The sequence below is a fragment of the Drosophila teissieri genome, chromosome 3L, assembly GCF_016746235.2.
Source record: "Drosophila teissieri strain GT53w chromosome 3L, Prin_Dtei_1.1, whole genome shotgun sequence".
Lineage (NCBI taxonomy): Eukaryota > Metazoa > Arthropoda > Insecta > Diptera > Drosophilidae > Drosophila > Drosophila teissieri.
Window position 1 is genome coordinate 564153 of NC_053031.1, and position 17573 is coordinate 581725.

A 17573-nucleotide genomic window follows, 5' to 3' on the forward strand; every position below is an offset into this window, starting at 1 on the left:
GAGCGGTAAGCCTTGAGGTTGCTGCCATTGTAGAGCGGGCTGTCAATGTCTGCGTGACTTGTTTTATTGCCTGTCTGTTGTCTGTTTTCTGTTGTCTGCTGGCTGTGTAGCTGTGTATCTGTGTATCGGTGCGTGTGACAATGCAGGGCCTTTTACTCGAACTGTATTCCACAACGTTCCAGCATATACTGGGCACACACCCGAGATACAGATACTTTTACAGTTGCAGATACAGATACAGATACGTGCGTCGTCTATGGAAATTGAGACTAAATTGGGTTAACAAGTGTTAATGGACAGAGATCTGGCACCTCCCCGCCGCTCCCACTGTTATTTAAACGAAAAACTGCATCAACACGGGGGAAAAGGGAGCCAGGAATCAGCAGAGAATGAAAAGATACGTTGGGAACAGAGTGGCAAAAGCACCGAAATGTTGTGCGCTGCCCCAAGTACAGTGAGCTCCAATGAAAGCCATTCATTATACTACAAGATCCAATGGAATTTATTCAGCAGGTATTAAATTAGGTTTTAAATTAACCATAGCTGCTTATCCACTTGCGCCGTATCAATGTCCCTCGCACTTCGCTCTCAATTTCCATTTCGATCAATCAATTTTAATGAAATTTCTCAGAACTTTTTGGGAGTGCCACCCAAGCCGGCTTCTATTCTGGCACCCGCCTTGAAACACCTTTGGAAAACCACCGCCCACCGCCCACTTACACGCACATTTACATTGCGAGGGATTAGGCAAGGCAAAGAGCAGGAAAACAGATTAGAAGGGAATTCACAACGAGTGAGATGAATGAAAGTAGCATTAAAAGTAAATACAGTGAAAGTTCGCCTTGAGTGCCAGGTTTTGTTCTAATTACAACATAGTTGCTCTTCCTCCACTTGAAGTTTACTGTGGCATTAACCTAGTTCAAAATTAGGAGTAATTTTAAATATTTACAAATAATTTAAGCCAGTGGCCACTGTAGCAGCAAATTAAGTACTATCAAAGCTGCTTAAGCCAAGGATAGATTCAGGGGGGATAGATTCCCAAGGGGGGAGGAAAGGTGCTGAAGGGCGATAGGTGCAAGGAAAAGCAGAAATAAATGCAGAGAACACCGGGCACAGAAATAGAATTCTCTGACTTACACAACTAACTCAGCGAGGGTGGTATCCACATACATATAGTATATATAGTTGTGGTGGTCGGGGGCGGCATTAATTGGGGGGTGGTTGTCTTTGCCTCCGTCACAACACATTAAACGCAATTATAGAAAGTCAATTGAAGAGCAACAACAACAGCAACAGCATCGGGCAAGGCAACAAACTTGTGCGCGGGCGTTGAAAGGCTGCAGAAAAAACAGAAAAAGCCGACATCAACGACATCAACGTCAAATGCGACTTGGTTTTGCACACAAAAAGAAAAGCTCGGATACATTTTCATCCGGCGTTGGCAGGAGAGAGGAAAACCACCGCAACACGTGCCTCTATTTGCCTGTTTTGTCCAGATTGGGTCGTTTCCCAATTACACTGGAAGAACTTTACCGCCATTTTGAGATACTCTATTGAGATTTGTACATATATGAGTAAGGAATCAGATATCTATCTCACAATCATATCTATATATAATCAGTATTGATCAGATACAGTTTTAAACAAAAACTCTTCTATTATTTTTATCATCTTTGTGTAGCACCTTAGAGTACCTTAGAGTTTTCTTTCAGTGTGCGATTCATGCAGACCCCACAGTTTTCCCTCGGTTTCTCATCGCTTTTTGCTAATTCCATTTTGCATGCTGGGACGCCCTGCAGAGAAGTTTCTATTAAAATCCTTTCCTCGCTGTGGGAATAGATAAACAAAGTGGGTGGGGTGCGGGTGCGGGTGCCGGAGGAAAGTGGAAATGCGAGAAAAGTATGAAAATTCAAATAGTGCCTACAGGAATACTTGCGGAGAAAACTGTAGCAGGAGAAATGAGACATTTGCCGAGCTGCGCTGAGCTGAGCTGAGCTTTCACCTCACAGATTTTGCTCCACATGTTGGAGATACATTTTTCGGTTTCAGCTTACCACACACAGATTCACTTCTCGGGGGCGCACTGTAGCCGTTTTTCAGGCCTTCATTTGCAAAGTCTGTCGGCTTAGCAGCTAAAATCCAGAAATTGCTACCCCACCCCGCACTCCACCCCGTTTTTCTCGGCTTTTCCCAGGTTTTATTTCGCTTATCGAACTATCTGGCCGTAGTTTACCTGTTATTATTGTCATTTTCGCTTTCTACAGGTGTGTAGATGTTTGTTGTTGCTTTGCTTCGGGGCTGAAATCGTATGACTAATGGGAGATTTGCTGTTTTGCTGTTTAGCTGTTCGCTATTTCTATACCTTTCTGCCTTCTGCTGCGTTTAAAAGCCAAAACAAGTTTCCAACTGTTTTTACTCGCCATTATTAATTGATGTTGTTGTTTTCATACGTTCGTGCCGGGGCGTTCCACACAATACACGCCACATAAAAGGCAGCAAAGTTGGAGTTTTTATATTAAATTTTGGTTCTCCATTTGTATTTCCATACAGCTCGGCTCTCCGCTGATATGCGGATATAAGTAGATTTGGATTAGACAAATTTGTTTAGCCGTCAAGGTTGTGTGAAGCGTCTGTTTGAGGAACAGAGAAAAAAACAAAACCTTCTATTCTACTGACTTTAATTTATCAATTTTAATGAATGTGCTTCATAGACCCGACTGATCAAGGTGTTTTAAATTGCAAATTGCAATTGGTTCCAGCAAATTTGGCCCGTGCATTTTTTCGGCTTTTAAATTGAGCACAAAGTATCAAGTTGCCCGTGCGCATTATGTATTAAAGGCGATTTTCTTGGCAATTCGCTGTGTTGTTTTCGTTCTACTTTTGTTTTAAATTACCACGCCCAGTTCCTTCAATCTTAAATTGTGCATTTCAAGCGATTCAACTCGAGAGCCAGGGAAGAAACCCAGCAAAATGAAAATATTGAATATGCAAAAAGACGTTTTCGACGTTGTTGATGTTGGCAGGCATAAATAAGCGAAGGAAAACATAAAAAACACACGGCAAAGTTATGCGACAGAAATGTAGCCCCCTTTGCCTCCCCCCACCAGTCCCTCTGCAATTTGTGCAGGCGGAAAAGGCGGGGAAAAGCGGGGAAAGCGGGGGGAAAAGGGCAAACATTCCCGTGTAAAACTCGTCCATAAAATGCAGATAAGAAAAGCAAAAAGTTGCAGCCAAAGTGCAGAGCAGTTAGGCAACATTGTGGTCGCTCTCCTTTTCTTAGCTGTTTTTTCTTTTTTGTTTCGGCCTGTTTTGCCTTTAAGGCGGCGCACATACATGCATACATGTGCACATTTCCACATATATATTTGTTCTTGTCTTATTACACAAATTTAAATATTTAAAATGAAATTCGCCCGTCTTCTGGGCGGCAAAAGGTGGCCGTGCTCGTTCTTCTCGTTTTCTCGCTTGCTGGTTGGGCAATTAGGTTGAAAATATTCTTTCTGCTTTTCATTCCCTGTCTGGCGATTCTTTTTTGGACATTGCATGCATTTCACTTCATTTATTTTCGCTGCTGTTTTCATTTTAATTTTAGTCCGCCGAAATGAATGGCGTTTTTAATCACAGCATTGTTGGCTTTACGGTTCATTAAAATAGAAAATCGGTTGGAATACTGTGTTTTAAGCACAGCTATCTCTTTTCTGATTTGCAGTTTTTAATTTCCTGTAAAAATCTTGTTTATATTTATTCTCGTCTGATTGCTGCAATGCAATGGGATTTATAGAGCCATATATACTGCTTTATAGGCGCCGCTTATCTTTAAGAACTGTTTCGGTTTATGATTGATAATAAAAGTGCGAATGAAACGCTGATAACTAAAGATAAACATTTGTTTGCGAAAATTAAGGTTTTTTCCTGTACCTCTCTCTACATTTTGTGGGTGGGTTCCACCCATCACTTTTCCCAATTCCCGAGCTCGTCTCATTAAACTCGCTTGAAACAATCATAAATCTAAGCTGGCATTCACTCCTCTGCTGTTTGGTATTTGATTAATACGTGCAAAGAGCGGAATTAACGACAGTAACGACCAGCCACTCGCACATTAATTATGCATTTTTGTATAATTTATGAATTTAATGTTTCACATTTTTGTATTACTAATTAAATGAACGCTTATTTGTGTGATGAATTATGTTAATAGCCTTCGCCGCTGTCTCTCCGCCTGTGAGTCTGTCCTTCTTCGGGTTTCTCTGCTGAATCAGTTTGCAATTGCTGAGGGGGCGGAAGTGGGGGGCCGTCCATGGGCGGCGAGGGGGTGGCCAGGGGATCGGGTGTAACCGCTGCCAACTGTCAGCCCACACTCGCATTCGCATTCGCATTTGACGACGACGGCGCCAAACTTCTCCACCAGCCCACTCGACGAGCCAAGTGAAACTAGTCGCCCCTTGTTGCTGCCCCTCTTCGTCTCGTCGCGGTGTGGCTGCTGCCACATCCCCCTTTTGCCACGCCCCTGGTTGCTCTGTACTCGGTTGCGCCTCTGAGTCATAGTTTGCACTGAGTTTGTTTGCTCGCTGCCTCCATTTGCTGCGAAACATTTTGCATACCCTGTCCCAAAAAGGGTTGCCTCTGGACAAGTGACTCATCTGCCGGAGAAAGCTTTAAATGGGATTAGAAACGTATTCGAATTAATAAGCAGTTGCACTGGTTAAACCTTCGCCTATTTGGATGTATTTTAAACCGATTAATGACGAATATCGCATTTGAAAAGCAGGCATTTAGATGTAAAGTAACCCTTCTGTTTGATTTTCACACGAATGTGTATATGTTTAGAAGCATAAAAGGCTATCTTGATATGGCTTTTAAAAGAGTTTGCTTGCGTCCCATCTCCGCCAGCTTAAAAGTAATTTCGCATCGATATACTGCCTGCTTCATAATCCCAAAAGCGTGTTACATCTTCGGCTAAGAACTTTCCCCGGCTGATGGCTGCCAGCTCCTTCCACTTCTATTAGTCATTGGCCATTCGTTCGGCGAAATGTTGCAACATAAACTCACTCCGCAGTTGTGGCTATTGGCCTGGTCGGTCGAGCCACCCCAAGAATGGATTATAGAGCAGTGATGTCAGCGGGATCCGCTGTCTATATAGTATAGTATATGCCCTCCCCCTTTCATACCCTTAACCTAGCCCAATGTCACTGCTGGTTTTCACCCCAAACGAAAACAAGAAGTTTGTGTTTTGTTCGGTTTTTGTTTGGGTTTTAGTCTTGGCCTCTTCCCTTTTGCTTTTCCCGGCTATCAGAGCTGTGTTTTGTCTGGGTTTTCTCGGAACTTGGGTACTATTATGGGAAGTGCTCTTCCTTCTGGCGTTTCCACATTTCGCTAGTTGTTCTCTTCGTATGAAATTTCATAAGCTTTTTGCTGCTTTACTTTTTCTTTTTCTGGTTCATTTTTATGTTAATTTATGAACAATTTTCCCTTTTTTATGGCCTTTTATTGCTGGCCACTCAATTTCTCAACCTTCTCGGTCTGCCATAGCCTTCTTATTACACTTTTCCGAACTATTCCTTCTTCCTGTCATGCCATATGCTTATAATTCCATTTGAATTTCTAGCGCTCGACTTGAAGTTTTCATTTCCGCTGAACTATTTTCGGGGGTTAAGTTTCGCGCCCGCTTTTATGGGAATGTTCGTTAAAGGGGGGATCTTCGGTATTGGCTTCCTTTCGGGTCTTTGAACTTGTTTTCGTGCGTTTTTGCGGCTCATAACATTAAATGTGGCCTTTTGTTGTTCTTTGGCGCTTGGGTTCTACAGCTGGCTCGACTTTATGGCTGTTGCCTGAAATGAAACACATTTCGTGCGTTTTATGCGTTCGCCTGGCGTATGAGTAATATTTTGTGCTTTTATTGCGCATACGTCGTGTGGTCCCTTGTCCGCTCGCTCGTCTTGCTAACGAAATGCTTCGTTCGTACACCTCAATGCATTTAAAATTATTCAATACAAGATGTACTTAGGCGCAATTAACGCAGAGAAAATTGCAATGGTAAATTGGATACGCTATAGCTGTTTCTTTCGCCCGATCTCTTGGGCATTTATATGCCTTTTTGTCTTTTGTTTTTGCCCGATTTCGAGGCCTATTCTGAACAATCATTTTGAAAAATTTAAAATGCCCATGCAAAAGAGGCGTGTCAATTACATTAACTAGATCACGCCATTCCAACATTCCGGGCCAACAACCAATCAAGCGGCTATATGGAATTCCTCCTGCGCCCCTGCTTGTAGCCATAATTCATATTGCATCGATTGATCCATATTTTATAATGCCCGAACACAAACAGCGAGCGGACCAGCCCAATTGGAATTGGCTTATTTTCGTTTTCCACGAGGTTGGGCGTCTAGAAACGAGGCTAAACTAATCGGGGGCGGGGTGAATAATTCATCACTCAAGTGTCGCACTCCCGACCCATAACTCATGTCCACTTCAAGCCGATTACAATGCGAGTTTTCTACATTTTTCTACGCACCGATAATTGCACTGAAACAATAGTTCTGATAACTAGTTGCTTTTACTCGAAGCGAACTCGCGATTCCTTTATCGCACTCACAGCTGCTAGAACAAATGTGCATCATCCTTATCAATAGTTCCTAAATAAAGTGCAGTTATATCGCCATGTGTTTATGAACATACTATATGAAGATTTTATAGCTATATATTTGCTAGTGTATTTAGCACAAAGAAGAAGGGCGGGATGACATAATAATGTCATTGCACTCTTGAACTCCTCTCTTCGTCACCGCCATTGTGGGCAAAAAAAAAACAACAATGACAGTTCCAGCAGAACAACGAGCATGAATATATTATGGATGCGATAATGATAATGATGTTAATGATGAGGCACGAACATAATCCTACGAAATTAAACCGAACGAGCGATTTCAGTGCAGGTGGACAGCATTAGGTTCTATTTTCGCCAAGCAAAATAAAAACAGACAAACAAAATCAAAATGTTTCCTCAAATTAGCTTAAACCAGAAATATTTGAAATATTTTATTGGGAATGCTGCAAATAAGTGAAAAGTTGCATCAGGCTTTTTATGAATAATCTACAATCTATTCAAACGACTCAAAATCGTGGAAAAATGAAAAAAGAACATTGTTTGTTTCGAAAGTCTCAGCGAAATGTTTTAATTTGAAAGAGAAGCGGGAAATAATTGAAAAGTCGTGTGTTTTATATCTAGATTGCATTTGGCTACTGGTTTTGCCTTTCTGCATTTTCATTCGATTTCTAATTTGCAGCGCGGTTTTTATTATTTTTCTTGACTGCTGCTGGCTGGCTTTTCCTTTCGTTTGGCCAACCCCTTCGACTTGTTTTGCTTATGTTGTGTGTTCAATCAAATTGACACGCTTTCCCTTTTTGCTTCATTTCCTTTGCCCGTCTGCTTTTGCAGGCTGTTTGCATTTGCATTTAAATTACATTGGATACCGAAATTTGAAAACGATTCGCTCGGTTTTTCTCATTTTGGGTCTGCTGGGAACGCGGATTGTGGGATTGGCTTGAACAATGCCGCTGCAAAAATGTGATACTTTTCGTAAATGATCCCCAGGAGTGGGAAATCGCGAGGGGAGTATATGATACTCGAACTTTTGAGGATTGAAGAAAAAAACAGTATAATTAGGCTAATAAAATCATTAATTAAATTCCCGGCTTGATATTAAAGGGCTTGAAGGGGTGTTTTATTGTGATATTTTCCATATGTGCCTTGACAGTGAGTGTTGATTGCTTATCTGAAATTCAAATGTGCCCTTTCCAATCGCGAGTAACACAATATTTTTAACCATATGTCCACCCCACGAAGTGCATGATTTTAATCAGTGACTGTTGTCCGACTGTTGTTCAGTTGCTGTTTATGTTGTTTTTCCATACTTTATTTTATTTGCGCTGCTTCCATGCGTCAAAATATTTTCCAGTTTTATTAGCTGTTGTTGCCGTCGACTGTCGATAGATGTAGATGCAGTGTCGTTGTTCCAGTTCTCTCGACGATGATCATTATGATGAAGACTTGTTAGACTTGACGCACGGCCGAAGGAGAGGGAGAATGCTGGGCGAAAGAGACGGACAGAGGCCTGGTTAGCTGATGCTATTTTTATTTGGTTGCTGTTGTTTTTGCAGCTCTTGTCGCGTCTCGAGGCGACTTCACCCCTCCATAGAATCCACCCCGTACCCCCATGTCACTCCACTTTCCAGTGCACCCGCGTTTGACCTCAATTGAAGTTAACTCCGCTTGGCTGGGCGCTTCTCAAATTGTTTGTTACAAAAATACCCTGCCATATGCACGTTCTTATCGCTATATGATCAATTCACAGAGTTCATTCACTAACAAATCAATCCTCACCATTTAAGAGATTCATCTTCTTCGAAACCAAAGTTAGGGTTGTCTTCAGATTAGATAATCTTGATCTTGAATGCAGCAGCCCATTAATAGCACTATTAATAACTTAAAAAAGTTGCAGAAAACAGGAATATTATGAATAATAATAAATTAATATTTTGCATAGGTTGTTTTTCGTGTTAGAAAAACCGCTTCTTCAGAAGATTTTGAAATTATTGATTTGTTAATAGCGACCATTCGTTAGAAAACATAGCATCTACGATCAGTTTTATTCTTTTTGAAGCTGCCAATTTTCTGTGTGCCGCACACTCATGGCTATTTCTTTTCGATTCTTTTTGTGCCAAAGTTGTTTTCCAACTGAAAAGACCACCCACCACCGCCCGCCCACTTGTACCAGCACACCTGAAGAGTTATGCGCCCACGCCCACTTCCGTCGGCTGTCGTCTCACGCCCCTGCGCCCTCGTGCCTCTTCCACTTGCCTCCCTCTTGTCGCCGCATTGTGCAACACGCTGCGCCCCTCTCTGCGATTCTCAGCCGGGTTACTTTAGGTCATTGCAGCTGGCGTTACGCTTCTAATGCTCGCTTGAAGGACGTCGACGTCGACTGCGACTGTGACTGTGACTGCGAGAGTTATGCGCCCCGATGTTTATACTTTTGTTGTAGTTGTCATTCTATGGCCAGACTAAAAAAAAAAAAAAAAAATAAAAACCAAGCGACCTTTAAGCGGTCGTCAACACTTTGTTTACTTCAACACAAAGTCGTTTCGCTAGTCTAGCCACATGGAAAAATGCAAACAAAACTGAGAAAGATTCAGAATTCCTAATTACAATGGGTTCTATCAGATAAACCAGTATGCGAGGAATGCGGGAACCTGGGGTGATAAGAGCCACTGTTTCCAGGGGTTAGATGAAAGAACTTGATAGCAGATTGCATCCTAAGAAGCTCTTTACCATTTGCACAGTTTGAACAAATTTAACAAAGAGTGTTTAGGGTTCTACTATTTACATGTTCTAACAATGCTGAATAGCAAACAATAGGTTCGGGTCTATCGACTACCTATATTCTATGTAGCATGCACAAACCTATATTAGTTTGGAATTTAAATGTTTTCTGTTTCGATAGAAGAGTCTTGCCATTTTGGTTTCGAAACCATTCAGATAACATAATGATTCTGCATTTCTTTCATTACATAGCCCGCCATTCATCGTCCGATTTCAAGTTTCTGTGCAATTTGCCAATTTCAATTCGGTTCATTTCGAATGGTTGATCTTAATCTGCGAAGAGCAAAACTTTCACCCGCCGAAAAGTGGCCGGCGAACAAATTTCCCTTTAATTTTGTATTATTTTGTTGGTTTGTTTCGGTTTTGTGTTGGGTATTTTCGGTTTCTTTTGCCATGAATTACGTTTAATTTGAAATGATTTCGTTGCTATTGCCGCTGTCGACTTGTCAACTGCATGCAACATTTAACCGAAAGGCAGCGAAAAGCAACCGAAAAAGCGATCAAAAAGTGGATCGTTACGCGGGGGGGTTTTTGGGTGGGCGGGAAAAGGGGGTGGCATTGTGGGTGGAGGTAAACGCCACCAGCCATCGTATCCGTTGCTCAGTCAGCATCCAAAAGCTTTCGCACAGCGAAATAAATCCACTTGCGTTCCACAAGCGTTTACCTTTCCGCGCACACTCGCGACCAAGAGAATAGTGTCGGAAAATAAATAAGTTAAACAGAGACCTATCGAAATCATTATTTTTATGGTTTCTACAGACCTTCTATAAATAAATAAACAAGATTGTTTCAAGAAATGCCTCATACATACATTATATACTGGGTGTGTGTATCGTGTTGTGGGTGTTTGCTTTTACCTAATTTTTCCTCTTGCCGCTCTAGCTGCGCCGCGCAATAGCCTGGAAAACTCTCAGAAACCAAGCTGCCGTAGATCCGCGCAATTTAAATTGAAATTGCAATGGAAATTTCTTTGATTTTTTTAACTTTTTGTGCTGTTTTGTCTGTTTGGCAGATCCGCAAAGCGGCACCGAAAAAAAGCAGCACAAAAAGCTGCTCTTTAAAGGCCATTTTGTGTTATTGTGTTTGCTGTAATTGAATCTTGTTTGCTGGCTGCATTGTTGTGGCTCCGCGGCAATAATGGCAATATTCGAAAGAAACCCGATTCGAGCATTAACCAATGGCAGTGTCAGCTTATGCTTTCCACGCAGAGAAAAGCTTTTGAATGTCTTGCGAAATAATAATAATCAATAGGGGTTTACAAAGAGTCGATTTGTTTCACTGTCTAGACCCGCTTGATCATCAGCCTTGTTTCCATTTATTTTCTTGGGAAATAGCAACAATTTCTTGCCGTGCACAGAGAGAAATAGCGATATCGAATGGCAAAGCGGGAGCGATCGTTGGGGATTTGTTGTTGCTGGGCGCTGGCTTTATTGGCGTCATTGCAGTGGACTGCGCTGCCTCGGTCGACGTCTTGAATGCAATCAAGTGTGCAATGCAATTACACAAATGGAGGGAGCAACAACAACGAGCCAGAACAGCAGCAGAGGCAGCAGTAGGAAAACTAAAACAATTAAAGCAACAACAATTGCAGTAACTTCAGCATTATTCAGCACTTTGTTGTTGCTTACTCTGGATAACCCTAGAAATTCGCCTAAAAGTCGGGTAGTCTCGAATGCTGTTAATTACAGAAACTATTTCTGAAACTATTATGAATGTACAATTTTAACAAAAATATTCATTTGAAAGTTCACAATTTGTTTTGCTCCCACATTACTTAAGAGAAGTAATTATATCCTGCAATCGAGGGTATTTCTAGCGTCGTTATCGCCAGCGTGGCCTCGGCTTTTGGCCATATTGTTGCCAAGCTGCAAAGGCGCACAAATCAAAACGAGACGAAATGAGGGGGGGTCTAAGCATACATATAAAAGTGGCAACTTTTATTTTGAGCTGCCAACTTGAAGTAAGAAATGCACTGAAGCGTTGTTGTTGCCGCCGCTGGTGCATTTGATTTATTGCATTTTCCATTTGGCTAAGCGTGGCAAATGCGAAAATACGAACTTCCGATTGCCATTTGGAAAATATTTATACATATGTAAATGGCGTTTCTTGGCAACATGTTGCATGCAACGCCCGTTGCTGCCGGGCCATTGATTCAATCATCATCATCCATCGATGCCATGTTGCCAGCTGGAGAGCTAACGATGCATTTTGGATGGACTCGAGAACCCGTCTAACTTGGTGGCCAGCCACTAACTGGGATAACACATCGATTTGGTTGGAGAACCTGAAGCCATTGCGCTGATTAAAAATGGGGAGAAGCTCAGCAAACGAGCTGATCACAGACTAATGACGTTTTAGTCTTTAGTATATCTCTACAGCGATCGTTAATGCAGGGGATCTGTTAATATGAAACGATGCATTTTGAGTGATTCTCCTTTATTTCTTGTTTTTGGTACATCTTCTCTCGCTGGAAGTTGTGAAAGTACCATGTGATGTTTTCTGCTTCGTTTTTTAGAAAGGCGACAGTTTGTTTCCATGGCCCGCTTCTTCGTGCAGCAGCAACATGTCGCTGCAATTTGTTGCACGAGTGCCACATCTGACATTATCTGAAATTTTAAAGATCGTCGCTTCTTTCTCGCTGCTTTTGCCTGGGATAACTTGTCTTCTGATTGTGGTTGGGAACATCACAGTGGTTGTGGTGGAAGAGGGGGGCGCTAGTGGCGGGTGGAGTATGCAAATGAGTGCAAGATTGCCATCGGGTGTTAAATATGCAACACGGGCCATGAAATATGCAACGCCAGCAGCAGAAGTAGCAGCGAAGTCAGATACATAATCAGAAAAATCAGCAACAGTAAGTGCACAAATGCATGAAGCATCCGCAGCAATGAAAGCAACGTCTCTGGCACGAAACGGCAGCAACATCAGAAATATCTATGGAAAACAAGCTGCAACATCACTGATACAACACCATAAAATACAAAGCTATGTCTATGCAACATAAGCCACATAAGTGGCAGCAGTAGTAGTGGATACAACTATGAAAAACGCAGCAGCAGCAACGGCAGTAATAAAGTTAGAAGGAAGGCTGTTCATGTGAGAAACCCGCAGCTACATCAGCAGCAACTGCAACTGCAACAGGAACTGCAACAGCAACAGCAACGGCAACATTGACAAAAGCTGCAACAGCAACATTAACAACAGCAGCAACATCCATAATAATGATGGCCAGAAGAAGAAGCAGCAGCAGCGGCAGCAGAAGAATCACGAAAGCTTCTGGTAAATTGCTCCGCCTTCCACGTCTCTTTTTTCTCGGCTTTCAGCGCCGACTTTCTCCGTTGTTCTTGCACGTTCTGCCTGCTCCCATTTCACACTGATTGCTGAGAGGAGGGTGAGGGGCGGAGTAGGAGGTGGAAAGGGGGCGGAGAGGTCGCCGGCAACTTTGTTGGCCGGGCAATTGTCGCTGTTGCTGCTGTTTTTCTGCTGCTTTTGGAACTTGTTTTTTGTTCGTGTCTGTAGGTTCATGTTTTGTAGGTGCCACCTATGTTGTTGTTGCTGCTTTTGCTGTTGTTGCTGGCTTCGTCAGGTGCGTTGACAAGTGGAAATGCTTGCCCGTGCATTGCTCTCATTGCAGCGACAAATATTTATACTGTCCTCCCCCTCCCTCCCCTGCCAGCCGCCCGCTTTTCGCCCAAACGCCCAGCCACCCCGAAAGCCAAAGCCCCCCCTCCAGCCCCTCGTCGTGACTGCGACTGCGATACACAGAAACAGAAATTATAGTGTTTCAGCAGTATGATTTCAGGGCAGCCACCTTGACTCCCGGTTTTCTATATCATATCGTGATAATGCACATTCATTATAATGCGCTTAGTGTTTGCAATCATGCACATTAGTTGGCCGCAACTTGTTTGGTAGCTTCTAAGTGCTTATTAAGTTCAAAAATATTATGACGTTCAGTAGCAACTTGGAGTAAATATTTATATATTAAAATGGAAATGTAAGCTTACACTTCTGTTATTTCAGTGTAAACTTCTCCCGGTTCTTGGCCCCGTTTTTTCCGATCCCCTGCCCCTTTCCCATCCCTTGTTCATTGTTTGCGGCGATTAATCAGCGCATTTAATATGCGGCAAACGCACTGCAACAGCAACAACAACAACGACCACAATATAGGAGGAGCCATGGCTCCATGGAGCCCAGGCACGCAGCTATAGCTAAAGCCGGAGTTCAGACAAGTTGGGTCCAAGCCAACTAACCTGTTGCTTTCACAGTGTTTTCCCCTCGCAGCTCTGCTGCTGTTTATGTTTTTGTATTTAGCGCGTTTGCTGCCTTCCCTCTTTTTCATTTAGCGCCTTTCCGCTTCCGTTTTGTAAATAATTTATTTTGAATTTCTCGATGCTATATAATTATGCTCGTTTTTCGCTTTGTTTCACTTCCGCTGCAAGGTTTTGGGCTGCATTTTAACAAAAGCACAAGAGCCAAAGTGGTGAATTTGCATTTTCCCGTTGAAAGCATATACCAACGCGGCGTATACATAAGTGAAATGCTGGAAAGTCCCACCACATAGCCAAAAAGTTCTCAAAACTTTCTCCAAAACTCGTAAATCTATCTGGCAAATCTATCTAAGGCAATGGTAACTGTAGTAGTTCCCTGACATCGAACTTATCCTCCTCGAATGTCGTAATCGAAATTAAGCAATAACTGCACGTGTTCTCTCGGGATTAGTTTATAATTGCCAACTAGCGTTCTGAAGTTGTGCAATGGGATTACAAACATCTATGAAGAGAAACCCCTTGGCTGCCAAGTCGACTCAGAACCCAAGCCAATTTCCCATCCAGTCACACAGTACCGGGGTGTTTATCAGTTTTCTGCTTAAAAACAGCAATGAACTCGTTGGGCGATCAACCATTAACCGATAACAAACAACATCGGCGATAATGGCAACTTGAAATCACTGGGGCAGCAAGGGGTTAACATGGAACACAAGTTCGAATAACTAGGAAAAAAAAACGCAAGTATACCTTGGGGAATTCCACATTCTTTAATGGGAGAACTTTAAAAGTAGTGGCTAGGGTTTTTATAAGTGTTAACTGGGGATATTTCGCATTAAACATTTCTAGCACCGACATTCTTTTGTTCAAGCGTAGTTTGGAATAATTTTTGTTGCACTCTTCAATCACTTTGAATACCCATTGGACTAACGATATTGGTTTGAATAGAGCTGCCTAAGCGAATCCAATTCAATTTGGATCCCCGAGAGCTGATCGGTTGCATCGGGCAAACGCCCCCGCAAATCACTCGATACGACGCCCCCTTTTAGGTTCATGCACCCTCCTACCCCCACCCCCATACCCCATCCCCACACCCACCACCATTTACAGTTGGCTGCATCTTTTATGCAACAGACACAGAAATTGGAAAAAGCAGAGGAGGGTGAGCGGAGGGTAGGGGGCAACTAAAAGACAAATACGAGTGGAAACCGCAGGCAGCGCAGATTCGTTTTGTTTGCTAAAACTGCGTCACGTTGCAAGTTTGCCTCCGTGTGGCCTCCTGCCCCTCCTCCTCCCCCTCTTCTCTAAATTTCAGCTACTGCTGCCGAGATTTGCGTAAACAAAATCGGTTTTATTATATATTTTTTCTTTTTCCGGCGCTGCTGCGTTGTGTAACCCGAGGGACAAATGATGTCAAAGCACTGGCAACTTTTGTGCTGAATGTGCACTTGCAGGGGAAAATTAAGACAATTCAGACAGTAAAACATATGCACTTGCATAACTTATAAAATATAAACATGATAATAAGAAAGGTTAGCTTGAGCAGTGTTTCCATTTCAATTAAATTACAGCTGATTGGCACTAAAAATCGTTTAAAGTATATTACAACATACTTTTCTACATCTTTGATTTCAAGTTGCCAATAGTTTGATTGAAGTATTTGGTAATCAACACCTTTTTGTTAGGCTAACATGTTTTCTGCGAGTGTGTCCATATAACTTGTTGCTGCTGGCAGGATGATGCAGCAAATGCTCTTGCCACGTGAGCGTTGTGCAAGAAGTCCTTGCCACGACAGGAGCAGAACTGGTCCACGAGAGAGCAATCGAGTTTGTGGGCTGGCTGGGAGGGGTGAGGTGGTTGGGGAGGCAGAGGAGGCTTGGAAACTGGGCAACCTTCGATTTGACCTTCGCTGCCTCCGCCGGCGACTTTTGCCTTCGCGGTGACCTCCATTGGCTGCCTGCCTTTGCCTGCCTTTCCATTTCAATTTCGTCTTTCGGTTTTCAACTGGTGTTCAAGTTTTTTCTCTCTGCCCCGTTTTGCATAATTTATTGCATTTATTTTAGTTCAAATTATTTTCATTTCATTCACTGCTGGCGCCGCCTCAAGTTTCGCCATAAATTTCCCACCGCACGTCTCAGTTTCCATCGCGTGTGTCCTTAATTTTAGCATTGATTGCCTCTCACTCCTCACTTCGCCGCTGTCCAGTTAGCTTACCCACGCTGACCACGCCCACGTGACCCGACCCTTCTGCTGGGAAGCCCAGGAAACCAGCCGTTCCTTTCCCGGTATATATAATTGCCCAGAGTGCGTGGGTGAGGGTCCTTCCTTCGCCCTCCGCCCTTCGCTCCCATTCATATCAAATGTCCTTTGACGTAAATTAATTAGGTTATGTGAATACGTGAAGAAGTAGCAATCGATGTTGGGAGGTTGCCATAGACCTGACCTGCCTAGTTAACTGCTTCTATTTTTAGTTGCTAACTACGGGCAAGTCAGGCGAAGTGGATGGCATGGAACTCAACATGTGTTCGCCATAATGATGTTATGCCATCGCATCACGTTGTGCTGAACAAGTTCTAAGGGAACCATAATTCCCACAATTAAAGTACAAAATGAAATGATGGTTTATTTAAAGATAAGTCACACATTCAATTCACCCATTTAAGCTGATGCATCGTTTACAGCTTTCGAAAGCTGATGACTTCTGCAAGCACATTAATGAATTTCTTGGCCTAAAGTCATAATTCCACTTCCGTGGCATCTACATATCTACCTACACTCCCTGTCCACCCATTCACTTAGTCATCTTCATCATTGTTGGCCAATTCCCATAATGTTTTCCTTTTTTCGGCGCTTTCTTCGCCGCTTTGTTGGGGGCGTTGACAAGTCGCAAATGGTGATGCGAGTGCAGTGCACAGATACAGATTCTATAGGCCATATAGCCATACAATATGAGTGCGTCTCGGGCAGAATGGAAAGGTGGAACTGCGTTCAGTTGCATTTTATCGGCTAGATAGCGAGGTAGCGAAATTGCCCGACATCGAAAAAGGTGGCGACAGGAAATTTTCCTTGACAAAGAAGCGGAAGAAACACAACACGTACACAAAGAACAATGATCTCCTTAGTCATAAGAAGGCTCTTTAGAAAAGGTGGACCATTAGCTTGAGTTGCCGTGATACCAAATGAATTGCTAACTAATACAATTTGGTTTTTGCGAATCTTTCAGATTGTGATTGCGGCTGCGTAGACTCATATAACTCCAGCCACGGCCCGCCAGCGCAGCAGGACTCTTCAGCAGCAGCGGGAGCAGGATCTGGAGGATCGAAAGCGGCATCGGGATTGGGATCGGGACCAGGAGCAGGAGCAGGACCAGACGGAATCGGGCGTATCAGCAGCCTCAAGACGGCGCACACAAAGGTCGCCACCTCGGGGGGTCATGCCAACACGCAGCCCCCCAGCAAAAGGTCGAGCAGTGGAGCGGATGGCGACTACCAGCTGGTGCAGCACGAGGTGCTCTATTCCCTGTCGGCGGAGTATGAGGTGGGTTCTGCTTTGTTGAAAGTATATTTTCGGCTACTAACAGCCACTTCTTTGATTACAGGTACTGGAGTTCTTGGGCCGCGGCACCTTTGGCCAGGTGGTCAAGTGCTGGAAGCGCGGCACCTCCGAGATCGTGGCCATCAAGATCCTGAAGAACCATCCTTCGTATGCGCGGCAGGGCCAGATCGAGGTCTCGATCCTTTCGCGCCTCAGCCAGGAGAATGCCGACGAGTTCAACTTTGTGCGGGCCTTTGAGTGCTTCCAGCACAAGAACCACACCTGCCTGGTATTCGAGATGCTGGAGCAGAACCTGTACGATTTCCTCAAGCAGAACAAGTTCTCGCCGCTGCCCCTCAAGTACATAAGGCCCATTCTGGAGCAGGTGAGTC

General features: G+C 43.4%; 1 protein-coding gene across 1 annotated transcript in view; it reads left to right on the forward strand.

Moving 5' to 3' along the window:
* The window catches only part of LOC122618321 (homeodomain-interacting protein kinase 2), a 36288-nt gene that overhangs the window by 10515 nt on the left and 8200 nt on the right, over positions 1-17573 (forward strand). Inside the window, exons 3-4 of the mRNA XM_043794678.1 lie at positions 16871-17184; positions 17246-17566. Coding sequence (XP_043650613.1) covers positions 16871-17184; positions 17246-17566 — 635 coding nt within the window. The remainder of the gene's footprint in view (positions 1-16870; positions 17185-17245; positions 17567-17573) is intronic.